The sequence below is a fragment of the Olea europaea genome, unplaced genomic scaffold (genome assembly GCF_002742605.1).
Source record: "Olea europaea var. sylvestris unplaced genomic scaffold, O_europaea_v1 scaffold2260, whole genome shotgun sequence".
Lineage (NCBI taxonomy): Eukaryota > Viridiplantae > Streptophyta > Magnoliopsida > Lamiales > Oleaceae > Olea > Olea europaea.
In genome coordinates, this window is record NW_019240654.1 from 94,623 (window position 1) to 107,746 (window position 13,124).

The 13,124-nt window shown below is 33.2% G+C and overlaps 2 protein-coding genes across 2 annotated transcripts in view; one reads left to right on the forward strand and one right to left on the reverse strand.

The window, feature by feature from the left end:
- Window positions 1-3,727: 3,727 nt before the first annotated feature.
- Window positions 3,728-4,917, forward strand: LOC111381138 (putative F-box protein At1g32420). Its single transcript, XM_023004879.1, has one exon. The coding sequence runs from the start codon at window positions 3,755-3,757 to the stop codon at window positions 4,880-4,882; it is 1,128 nt and encodes a 375-aa protein (XP_022860647.1). The 5' UTR covers window positions 3,728-3,754; the 3' UTR covers window positions 4,883-4,917.
- Window positions 4,918-5,711: 794 nt separating this feature from the next.
- LOC111381139 (protein argonaute MEL1-like) overlaps window positions 5,712-13,124 on the reverse strand; it is an 8,860-nt gene continuing 1,447 nt past the window's right edge. The window contains exons 2-22 of the mRNA XM_023004880.1: window positions 11,832-12,028; window positions 10,780-10,929; window positions 10,560-10,693; window positions 10,239-10,345; window positions 9,869-9,972; window positions 9,424-9,562; window positions 9,225-9,341; window positions 8,995-9,105; window positions 8,838-8,909; window positions 8,388-8,507; window positions 8,118-8,289; window positions 7,920-8,041; window positions 7,490-7,627; window positions 7,269-7,411; window positions 7,130-7,192; window positions 6,978-7,041; window positions 6,740-6,875; window positions 6,581-6,654; window positions 6,327-6,421; window positions 6,193-6,224; window positions 5,712-6,083 (exon numbers count right to left, since the gene is read on the reverse strand). Of these exons, the coding sequence (XP_022860648.1) occupies window positions 5,902-6,083; window positions 6,193-6,224; window positions 6,327-6,421; window positions 6,581-6,654; window positions 6,740-6,875; window positions 6,978-7,041; window positions 7,130-7,192; window positions 7,269-7,411; window positions 7,490-7,627; window positions 7,920-8,041; window positions 8,118-8,289; window positions 8,388-8,507; window positions 8,838-8,909; window positions 8,995-9,105; window positions 9,225-9,341; window positions 9,424-9,562; window positions 9,869-9,972; window positions 10,239-10,345; window positions 10,560-10,693; window positions 10,780-10,929; window positions 11,832-12,028 (2,472 nt within the window). The 3' untranslated portion in view covers window positions 5,712-5,901. The remainder of the gene's footprint in view (window positions 6,084-6,192; window positions 6,225-6,326; window positions 6,422-6,580; window positions 6,655-6,739; window positions 6,876-6,977; window positions 7,042-7,129; window positions 7,193-7,268; window positions 7,412-7,489; window positions 7,628-7,919; window positions 8,042-8,117; window positions 8,290-8,387; window positions 8,508-8,837; window positions 8,910-8,994; window positions 9,106-9,224; window positions 9,342-9,423; window positions 9,563-9,868; window positions 9,973-10,238; window positions 10,346-10,559; window positions 10,694-10,779; window positions 10,930-11,831; window positions 12,029-13,124) is intronic.

A 13,124-nucleotide genomic window follows, 5' to 3' on the forward strand; every position in this document is an offset into this window, starting at 1 on the left:
AATTTTCTATTATATCTTAGAGCCTTCTTGGCTGAATAATATATACATAATGAATTTTCACAAGCCTCTTTTATTGTTGGATGGAGGTATGTATTTATAAAGCAAAGAATTAGGTCAAAATACGTACCCTAAGTAGTTAAAAAAAAGAGTTTGACTGAAAGTAGAAAACAAATTGGACTAACAAAATTTGTATCATGCGATCGTTCCCTGTTTGGGCTATGATTGGACAATATTGTGATTTTGTACAATGTTTAAATTCGTTAGGGGCTGCGATCACATTCCTTCAAGGTTTGTGGTCACAAGTCCCAAACTTTACTCCTCGTTCATTTTGGTCTATGATTTCTCCTTAGTTTGGCTATGAGTCATTTTTTGGTAAAGTTGGTCCTTCATCTTCTAATCTTCATAATTAGGTCCTCATCATACCTATTGTGCTGATATAATATGATTTCACATAAATAAGTATCAAATTAAAACAAAAATAAAAAAATTACATCACCTAATTACAATTCATGAACCATAAACAATATCAAATAATCATACTCATTAATTGACAAGGTTATTCAACTTATATAATCATTAAAAAAAAAAAAAAAGCAATAGAATTTTTTTTTGAATTTCTTTTTTTTTTTTTTTTTTTTTTTTTTTTTGCGCATAACACAAACAATCAAATATAGAACATTAATAGTGATACTCCTCCAAACTTAAAATATGCATTATACTCAATTTGTACATTAAATGAACTTTAAGAAGGGTCGGCAATAGTTCTTAGCAATTGGTCTTCTGTCTTCCTTCTTCTCTCATTTGCTCATTTTGCAAAATAATTCATTCATACTTGAAAGAAATTAGTGCCAATATAGTCACAAGGGTGTTAAAACTAATTCTATATCGATTGAAAGTGTCAGATAAGAAGAAATTTGGTATGATTGCGATCTAGGAATACCACTAAGTATTCCCCGGCTCTGTTAAAATTTAATTTTAGGGAAAATTTATTTTGTAATAGTGTTTTTTTTTTTTTTTTGGGAAAATGTGTTGTGAAAAACTAAGAAAAAATTTGGATTTATATGTAATATTATTTAATTGAAAAATGTATGGTTGAAATTATGAGAGAAAAATGCATTTTACCTAAAATGGAGCCCAAACAAGGGTATACCTCCCTAAGTACTAAATGCAATCCTAATTCATTACGTGCAATTACTTAAAACATAATAAATAAAAGTGTAAAAAAGTTGTGTTGCCTTTTAATGAGCACTTGTTTATAAGCCCGACTTTTTGCATAAGTACTTCATGCCACTTTAAATACGGTTTTGCTAGTGGTATATCAAGGTGTACACCCCACTCATATGAGCGAGGAACCCACTCGAATAAAATATCATTTCTTTCACATGGGTCCCACACCCATGTGAGTAGGGTGTATACCATTCGATATACCTCATTATGTACCACTAGACAAATTCTTTTAAATATGGCTTTGAAGATCTTGATTAGTTTGCGTAAGTAGAATTCACATCAAGCCTCGTGCTTTATCCAAACTCTTATGTTACCTTTTTCTTATCACATTCCTTGCCTCCATCACCTAATTCGAATGCAACTAACAATACTTTGATCTCATCAACTTTAATCATGAAGTGATTGAAGTCAATAAAATTGGAGGATTACATGTTAATTCCTTCATCAATGAAGGCCACTAATTCATTTGGCTCTATCATGATTAACTCTCACGTGTCTTCAAGCTCTTCTTATATAGTTGTTGTTCCCTCGGGTGCTATTCGGAAATTACTTTAGCCAATTGATCTATTTTTTTAAGTTTTCGACGGATGCTTGGTGACTCTGGAAGTGTGCTTTAGTCACCTGTGTGAATTGAGATGTAGTGTTTGATAGTACTTTAAATCCTCTGGGATTTCATCATTTGCATGGAAAGAAATTTCCAGTCATATTTTCTTCATCAACTTTCGCATATCTAACATCTTAGAATGATTTCTCTTGTTCATTCTGCACTCTATAGCCTGACAATTCCCATAGTACTCCTGATGGTTGGTCGTCCTTTGTTACCTTGTGCATGAAAATTTGACAATCCCCATAGTACTTTCAATGGTAGATCAATCTGATCAATTTCGACAGTGCATTATTTATCCCATTTGACAACCATTAAAAAGAGATTTTTGAAAAAAAAAAAAATAGTTTTTTAATTGTGATTTTTGGAGAATGTGTAGTTAAACGGTAGGGTTACGCGCAAAATATTTTATTGTGGAAATGTGTGGTTGAAAATGAGTTTTAAAAAGAAAGTGTTTTGTAAAAATGGTTTTCGAACAAGAGCTTAAGAAATTTAATAATATTATGAAAACAAATATATCTATTTGTTTAGAGCATCAAAATTTAACAATAGTAAATCTGGTATAAAAGTTTTTAAAGTCATTAAATATTTGGAAACTTGCACAGTTGTACAACACGTTCGCAAAAAATTTGGCTTTTGCACTGTTAGTGAATGTAGTTGGATAAATGAAAGAAAAAATTAAACTTGAAATCTATAGCCTATAAATTTTGGAGATCAATCTTATTAAAATGAATAACCTAACTCACATCACGTGTGCCATAAACCTGAATATCTAGGTTGGCACGACTCAAGTTTTAAGTCCGCCAACTCACAGCATACTTAGGTTTTATTCCGATACGTAGCCAATTATGAAAAAAATTGAAAATTCATTCTTTAATGATAATTTTATTTTCAGAAACTTTATGTTTTATTTCTTGGGTAAGTTACAATAAAGATTCCCAACATTTTTTTTTCCCTGATTTACTTTTCCTCACATATGAAAAATAGGCAGTATTCATCAAATGGATGCATTTCATCTATTTTTCCATTAGCCAACCCATTTAACCATTATATTTCGAAAATTAAATAATCATTCCATTAATCTTAATTACAATACTGAAAGTGAAAATGAAAATTCTTAAAAACAATAATAACAAAAGAAAAGAAAACAAAAAAATAATAAAAATGAAAAATGCCATCTTCTTCCAGCCGCCCCGTGCCCCACACACACTGCTAGTACCACGATACCGTAGTTAACAAGGGAGAAACTTAATCCTTTATTTTTAAATTTGATGTGACATGAAAATGAGTTGTGGACAAAGTGAAAATAGGAGACCAATGTCTTCATTTTTAGAATTATGTGCTTATTTTTATCAGTGGACGTTGTTCCGTATCACTTAAGCTCTTGTTTGATTTAGTTAAAAAAAAAAAATATATATATATATATATATATTAAATGTTGTTCAAAGTTGGTTAAGAATGTGATTGAAAAAATGATAAAACTTATAGTTTTCATAAAATGTCTAGTTAAAATTAATTTTTGAACTTTCACTTACATTTTTATCAACTTTTTAAACTAATTCAAACAAGTTCTATTCTAGGGTGTCTTTCTACGTCATCTAAGAGTTTGGGAACTAATGGAGTTTTCCACCAGTAGTGTTAAACTTTATAATTCTTTAATAGTAGAATTAATTCTAAGATTGAAGAATTAATAAAAATGCTAGATATAAAAATTTAAAAAAAAAATCAGAACTATCATTGATTACAATAGGCGACAAATTAGGGTTTCCAATCCCCACTGTTTTAGGGTTTGTAAATCGCGAAGAATATGGAAAAACAATATCCTCAGAAAGTTCCATCTATAAATACTACAATGAATTCAAAGAATTATTTTTATCACAGGAAAGAGATATACACAAAGCAAATATCTTCCTCTGTCTCTTGATGGAAGAACAATTTGTAGAGAAGAAAAGTATGAGATTGAATGAACTACCAACCGACTTATTAGTTGACGTGCTATCGAGACTCCCTGAGAAGTCTCTTTGCAGGTTCACCTGTGTTTCCAAAGAATGGCAAAGCTTGATATCTTCTCCTCATCCTGGCTTTGTCAAAGCTTTGCGCCGCCAACGACTTCATCGAAAATCTTATCTATATATTTGGAATATTAGTCTTTTCGACGGAAACGTTGAATCGGATGTGGAAGATTGCTCTCTTCGCATATCCATCGTGGACACAGTTAACGAAAGGATTCAGGAAAATTATTGTCTTCCTATTAATAATATGAATCCTTTTATTTATACCGTAATCTCGTGTCATGATCTTTTATGTTTGGCTCAGACAAAAATTTCTATTTGTAATCTGAGTACCCAAGAGAAAGCAATTCTTCCTGATCCTGATCATCTTGGTCATGTAGGTATAGGTTTTGGGTACTCATCTGTTTCAAAAGAATTCAAAATTGTTCGGTGGTTTATGCAGAAGAAGGATGGGAGAATGAGTATGGGGTGCGAAATTTTCAGTCTAACCAATCGTCTCAGATTCAAATCAGATTCGTGGAAATTGACTGAAACACGTCCTTTTGAATTCCTTAGCAAGCCTTCTGTGTTTGTTAATGGAGTGATTTTTTGGCAGATACTTAACCCAACGTTTAAGAATTTTTTTGAAAGCAATTCTATTCTTGCCTTTGATTTGGATGAGGAAGAACCCCAAATCATTTCATGCCCAAAGCTTAGTCCTGATACCGTTGCCCACTTGGTAGAGTTAAAGGAGTGTTTATATTTGGCACACTGTTCCAAGGGAAAAGCAATCGTGAAAATTTGGAGGCTGGAAGACCAAAAAAATAGTTTGTGGGTTTCAGAATATTACATCAATTTTTCATCTATATGCAACACCATTGTGCCACTAACAAGTGTATTGGCTGGTCATGTTGAAGAGCTGGTTTTTATTTCAGTGAAAGGCAAAGGTCTCCTTTATTATAATGTAGAATCCGGTAAAATGAGGAAACCCGAGAACTTAGAGAATTTTACACTGCGATGGTATGAATTTCCTTGTGTTTTGAGGAATATGGAGTTCTAAACAATGATATTTTTCTCAGAAATCGGTAATTTTATTTCGACTTTTTATACATATTGATGTGATTGATGACTATTATGTACTCTACACATGTATATCTTCTAAGGTCTCTGCAGTAATTTATTTCATTCGTTGAACTTGAATGTTTCTTGTTATAATATTAAATAAGATCCTTTTTGCAGTCGAATATTTTCATATTTTAATTATACGTATTGAATACTAGTTTTTATACCCTACTCGTGCAAGATAAAAACCTACGATGACAATATTTGAAACTGGTTAATTGATAAACACTATAAAAATCGACAAGTCAAAATATTGAATGAATAGATCTTAGCTTTAGTAAGAATGCGAACAATCTAGATATTTACTTTTTTGATTGTTCTTCGTAGAACTATCTATGTTAAATCTGAAAGAACCATTTAATTCATAACTCATTGAAAATGTAAAAACTTAAATTTACATGTGACACGATAGTAATGTACTCAAATCAATAATATGGACCAACTATTATGGGAGTTAATCAAATAATATTCTAAGACCTAGTTCCAGCTTCAATTGTGGAAGTTTGTATTTTACAAGGAAAAGTGATTATAAGAGATCGTGCGATCACATCAATGAACCATTTTGGTATCATCATTCATTAATTTACTCTAACACGGCACTTGACACAACTGTCGTGCATGCCCACAATTGACTAACGAAATCATTACACCATTATCACAAATTCTGAAGTCAATTTCTCTAAAAAATTTCCCTTGAAATTGTCATATTTCCGTGCATCTAAATAATCCACAGCCTACTTAACAATAGAGAGCTAACGTACTAGAAAGAAGAACAAGCCATTTTCTCTTGCTACATATATTAAAACATAAATTAAAAGGAGCATCTTAAAAAGATATACATGAAAAGGTTTGCAAGAAACTATCCGCAGCAAAAAACGTCTTAATGTTAGCCAGATCACCCAGCAAAACCTCCAAACACTTGCTAAAACTCTTAAAAGTTATTAAATAAAGTGCCCTCTAGCAATAAAACATCACATCCTTGACATTATCCTTGATTGCAGGAAGTGAGCGAACCTCCAAATTCTTCTCCCTAGTTGCCACGTCTCTTCCAGGAGCAGATCCACTGTCAGAGAGCTCACCACCTTCGACATAGTATCGAGCACGAAATGCAGCCAGATGGGCATAATAAGCAGGAGGAACTACACAGTAAACCAGATAAATATCAACAGTTGAAAATCTTGATCTTAACCAATCTTTTATGTAATAAAACCAAGTAAAATGAACAAAATGAAAAGAGACTTAACTAACCTATAGAGACTGATCGAGTACACCTAGCATACCTGAAAGAGTGAGAATTCAAGTAAATAACGAACCAAGTAAAGCTCTTCATTCATAAAACCAAAAATTAAATTTCATTACGAAGATAGGCATTGTGTTCTTACGTATAACACAAACTATTGGTTAACAGCTGCAGAGCATCAGCGCTGAATTTGTTCTCATCAAACAGCACATGGTAATGTGTGGGGCGGCTAGTTCCCTGTTTGAGGTATAAAAATATATCAGAAATCTAAAGCAAAGCACCAACACATATCCTATTAAAGATAATCTATGCTCTATATGCATTTCTTACGAAGCAAACGCACGTATATACAAAGATAATGCCTGCAAACTGACTAAACAGCATGAATCGAAGTACCTGAATCCCAGCATGGCTACAGAGGTAAAAATCAAACTCACTGGGGTGGCATATCTTGGTATCAATGACAGTACCTGGTCATCGAAGCAAACCACGTGATCAAATACGGTAAAAACAAGTGACAGATGTTGCTCTATATACAACCAAAAAATTTCATACCTGGCAAAATGTTTCCACTCTTGTCTGTTGTATTTCGATCCCCATGATTGGCAGGGAAGAGACGTGTATGGTGCCTTTTTTGAACCACAACAAAGGTAACAGGTGGTAGATAAGTTTCTTCAATGGAAACACAAGCCTGAAGAAAGCTCCAATTGAGATACAATAAGACAAGGAACACATCACGTAAACTGAATACTTTTAAAGTAAAAAAATGTAAATAAAATAAAAGACCACATACCTTCCTGATTGCATTCATTTCATGCAAAAGAACTTGGTTAAACTGCCCTTCACTAACACCATCACTGTCATTCAAAAAGTATCACCATTACATTTCATAGCATGTATAGCAAAACGCAGGAACAACTGAAAGAATAGTTTAAGTTTATTAACCGGTAGAAGATAATTCTACAAGGCTTATGACCAGTAGACTTGAAGAATGCAATCAACAGTTCCCTACAAAATGGAAGTGAATGGTAAGAGGAAGAGGAAAAACATTAGACTTAAGAGGTAATGTTAACGGCTTTCTGACCTTATCATGCCACTATGAACAATGCCTCTAATAGGATCTTCAGTTGTTTTGTAAAGATCTTGTATAATCTCTACCCGGTGAGATTGTGCAGAAACCAACCCTCTGTATTTTGTTACTTGCGGCCAGTCAACTGAAGCCACCACCTGTAAATAATAAGGTCTCAACTCTTATCTTTCCTTTTCAAAATAGATGAGCAACATAGAGAAGAAGTTTCAACATACCGCAGCAATAGAAGGGCTGGAATCCTCCCCTGGTTGAGGATGAGTTACATCAGCCCCAAATATGATTGTAGGGCAATCAGTTAGATAAGGAATTCTTCCAATAATAGCCTGTTCCAGAACAGTATTTCGGCCACCGACCTAGTTGGAAATATAACCATGAAAAAAAAAAATAAAGATTAAATAATGAGGCATTTATTCAGCCCTTGTTTGAGCCAAATTTTGGGGGGAAATGTATTTTTGAATAGTTTTTTTTGGAGAATGTGTGGTTAGAAAAAAAGAAAAGTTTTCAATTTATGTAAACAAATTATTTTATTGGAAAATGTGTGGTTGAAAATGAGTTTTTGAAAAAATGGGGCTCAAACAAGGGCTTGGAGTAGAAAGTAAATTGAAGATCAAATAGACTATTTGGGCACATGATATCCTAGCAAACCTTCACATTGACTTTCAGAGCAACATTCTCAAGATATTGTTTATTGTATCTGGATGCATGCCTGGGCTGACAACATTGAGAGACGATTCCCAACTCTGTTTCGCAAACTCGCTTGATCTGACCTGAAAGACAAAATACCACAATTCAAGACAATGAATCACTTAAGAACTTTTGAGTTGGGAAAGGTTTCCAGCTAACCATAAGACCCGCTGACATCAGGCAAAACGACTATTAGTAACTGAAGTTGTCTCCCAGTCAGTTCCAAGTTCTTCAGTCTAGTTGAAGAATCTGTGTGCAAATCAAAGAGGGCCTTCTCTATCTGACCAGGATGAGCAGATCGAATAGGAACCAAAGGTCTTGGATTGAATTCCTAAAAGCAAGCATAAGATTCCAATATAGTAACTAACATTTGAAGTGTAGTGAATGCTTGCCAAAGCAAAACTCAATGCAGAAATTAAAAGGACATACCATCCCTTTGCTATTACACATGCCAATTAATTCATTGCAAAACCTGTCTACATCAACATTGAATCTCTGCGAGAAGTTTATGCACGTCCAGAATTCCACTTTGCCACCATTAACCATTTTCTAAACAAGAACACATATTTTCATTGAAGACGACTTCAAGGGGGAAAAAAAAGCAATAATATTCAAACAGTATAACTCAACATCATCTACAAATCATAAACTCTACGTGAAGTCAAACGTGAGAGAACATAGGTTAATGATATAATTATTTTAGATAATTTGTATTAAAAAGGAAACAGTACGTTTAATACGCAACGTCCTTGTTCAATTCACTTATTGAACTTTCATATATGTTAATAAAGAAACAAATCCCACTATGCTTCTAATGATAATAACTATGATGACAGGGTTAAAACAGCCTGAACACATCATTCAATTAAGAACAATCACCTTGTCAATCATATTCCATACTCCTACTCTTGGCTCAACACGAGATTCACGTCCAGTCTCATGATATCTCAGCTGACATCCAATGTAGCAGAATGTCAGAACTCACAAAAGAAGTATGATTAAAGTAATTCAAAAAAAAAATATTGACAAAACTTACCATCGGAGCTGGCAAAACCCTTGCTTCAATGGATGAGAGTTCAGGCCTAACCTGAATCCCAAACTCTTTGTTCACAAGCATGTCACCATTGTAATTGTTAGAGTTGACCATCTACAAGTAAACCAAATTTTTATAAAACAAACAGTTGCCTCATCGAAATAATTGTTAAGATATACCTATATAGAAATAAAACAGAGAAGAAAAAATGCTGGGATCTTAAATATCAATGCCTCAATGATGCTTCGTTCTCTTTGTTGAGGACGTTGGCAGGTTGCTTTTAAAAGTGCAGTAACTTGTTTCTCATTCAACTTCCGTGAATACCTTTGCCCACCAACAATCTTACAAACCTGTAAAGGAAGAACACACCAGTATATCTAAATCAAGAGGGAGGATCCATGGAAAGCCGCAGACAGAATAATCAAAACAAACCTCCATTGGAAAATATATAGGCTTTTTATCACTGCCAGCCTGAATTGCAGGCAAGTGAGGAAACTTGAGTGCAATATTGTACTTTTGTCGAAAATATTGCGCTACAGATATTTTTGCCCCCGTATCATCCAAGGAAAACCTACTCCGTTGGAAGGAAAAGAGTCAAAACCCAAATATTGAATTATAGCGTGATTCAATTACAAAATGCAAATCAGTTAATAATCATAAAATAGTTATACTGCTAACTGAAAATGCCAAGCTGCAAATAAGAAAAAGAGATGATGAACATTGAAAACATTCATAAGGAAAGGATAAAATAATTTTTTCTACATGATATAACTAAAAAAATTTGCAAAATGTTAACACCTTTTAAAATGTCCCAACACTATTCCATCGCACCAAAATTAATACAAATCAAACGTGAATAAGAAATGAATGAGCTTACATCAACTGTTGTGCTGGTACAGTTGACAAGCCTGATATTTTGTAATGTTTGACATGCTCCATATGATTGAGCTCAACTCTAAGACCTTTCAAAGTCCTTTTCACCTAGAAAATCAAAACAGCTAAGTTACTTTCTAATTTATAGACGAGAGCCAAAAAAGGACAGAAATTGAAGTAACTATTAGACAACAATATATCTAGTAAACCCTTAATGTTACTGCCGTAAAACAGTTCTCATTAGACACGAGTTATGATACATTGGTGCTGAAGATATCATAGTTCATAATCACCTATTTCTTCAATTGTAGAACCTTTCAGTTTTTAGTAGTAAAGTAAAATCTTGTACTAAATAAATGCCTAGTCAGTCATACCTTAATACGATCTTGATCTGACAAGGACCTTGTTAGATCCCGACGCAAGTAGTTGGCAACAAAATCAGAAACTAGAATCGGCTCATAAAATGCTCTGGCGGACATGTCTGCAAATGGCATTCAGAAGATTGAATCAAGTAATTATTCCCATGTACTAGAAACGGCCAGCTTTAGAACTATGGCCGGATAGATTAATGTTAGCTTCATAAATGAGAAAAACATGTTTAGGTAATAGTGGCATGTGCCACAAAGGTAACAAACCATAAATTTGGGCATAAAAAATCTAAAACTTAGCCTACCACTGTTTAGAGAGAGGCCTACCAATGTTTAGAGAGAGGCCCATCTGGGTTGGACGGAGACTTTGATAGAATCCTTTCCAATATACCAACCCGTCACCAAGATTCCCCATATCTCCCAACTGCGGAGAAAAGAAGGACCTTCCAACAACTTCATAACTGAAATTTAAGGACAGAAAGTTACTAATATTGAAACCAGAAAAGCAAATATGAGTTTCTGTATCAGGGTACGAAGAGTTAGGCACTTGATGGATGGCTTCTCTCTCAGAACAATATCAAGAGCTTGAATGGTTTCTTGGGGGGCATCAAGCAGTCTTCTCTGTATGAATTCCTTAAGATGAAAAAGATCAGCAGTAGAGGCAAATTTTATTGACACCTTGAAATCACGCTCCCTCCTGAAGTATGAAGCAAACAGTGTAAAGATCTAGATTAATCAATTAAATTAGATGATTACAAGCATGTATAGTTCCTTAGGAAAGGAATGTAACTTAATGCAGTACAATCAACAACATATTGCGCGCGCGCACGCACATATATACATATATATATATATATATATATATGCCACTATTTGGTATCCATTCTACCACATTTTTTCTACGGTACTCATTTTCAATCACATATTTTTTATTAAAATAATATTACACACAAACCAAAAGTTTTTCCTTTTTTTAACCACACAATTTTCATCAATCTACCATTCCATAATACATTATTCAAAATTAATGGGACTCAAACATGGCCTATATATATGTATATCTACATAAACATATACTTGTGTATGTACATGTACATATACATGTAGATGTGTGTGTACACATATACACATGTACCTGTATGTATACATAAACATACATGGATGTATATGAATATATGTGTGTGTGTATCACCATAAGACTACATGTCACTCTTTAAGGGCCCACGATACTGTTGAAAACATTGTTTTCCATCCAAAATAATGGGCATCAAACAGAAGCTTATCTACTTACAAGTAAGTTCACTTATAAATAGACTTTTATAGCTAAAAATGATCAGCTTGAATAAACAAAAGGGGTGAAGTTTCGGAAAAGTTATCAACAGTTTCAACAATGAAACATACACTTTCCTGCACGTATGTTTATCAGATACATTGAACGTAATTCCACATTTAACACTCAAACATTAATATATTGTAGAAAAAAGAAATCAAATGAAAGATCTTAATAGTTTTAAATATTACCCGCAGCAACACATATAAGTATAAAACATTACATCAAATCAGATAAATGCTAGCCGCTGTTAATACATAAGAATTCACCTGGCTCCATCTTTGTCAACAAGCTTGACAACAAAATCCTTGGATGTGAAGGGCAGTGGAACTGCGGAGTAAGCACTCTTTCTTCCATCATAGGCCAACATTCGTTGACTCAGATGAGAAGCACCGTAAGTTTTGATAAGTTGGCTCATAATTTCCCTGCACACTTTCTTTGAGGTCACCTCAGGAGAAATAGAAACCTGACAACATAGTTATAGTTACAGCAAGCACAAACCTTTGATAAATTGAAAAAAAAAAAAAAAAAAAAAAAGGGGGAAGAGGCATCCTACATTATTGTTATTGTTTGAAATGATTATAAGATATACCAACAGGTAACATGTAAAAATACATTTTTATCACCGAGCTGAGTGATAGCTGTTTCAGTAGTTCATTCAAGGAAACATAAAGACAAAAGAAATATTTAAGCATTCTGATATCTTGTCCCACGCTGATTTCCATGGTAAGTTGTCAAATATTTATTAGGTTTCAAGTCTCTTATCAAACTGTTCATTTCCTGATTATCTTTCGATTTTACAACCATTTATGGGACAAATCATATGCACAAATGCTGGTTCAATTGGAAGAATAAAAAATTTCCAAAACTAAAAATAAGTGAAATAGCATTTATAGAATTTATCTACGACGTTCCACATGGCATATCCTATTTTTTGAATAAATTTTTATACTACGGGAACATTTTCAGGAGACACTTCGAAAATGATGTCCAACACACAATGTGGCATGTATTCATATAATTTTTCTAAACATAGTTCAGCAATATTACGTGAACATGACATCACGTGTAGGTGTGTCAGTATCAGTGCTTCTTAAATCAACTATATAAAAACTTTACATACAGGTGAGTCGATCTAAAAGCGCATGCCTGCCTTAAAATTTTTACCAATAAATTCCCAGTTGAATTGTATCCATATATGAATCCACATTGCAATTTATAGTTCTGTACGGCGTGATTTAATCTAAACAAATAAAATTTGTAACTAAGGTGTTGACACAAAAAATATTTAAAATATTATATGTATATTAAAAAAAAAATCCTCAAATTTATTGTATTGATATGGGGACATGGTATCAATAGTTTAACACTTAAAATCAAATCAAAAGGCAAGCTCATGCAAGTATGAATAGATCACTACACGAGTACATGTTGAAATACACTGATAAATGCTTTACATACATATACATACACATACATACATACATACATACATACATACATATATATATATACATATACATATGTATATGTATATGTATATGTATACATGTATACATAGT

Excerpts from the sequence above, each read along its gene's own strand:
- LOC111381138 (XM_023004879.1), top strand. The coding sequence starts at position 3,755 with ATGGAAGAACAATTTGTAGAGAAGAAAAGTATGAGATTGAATGAACTA.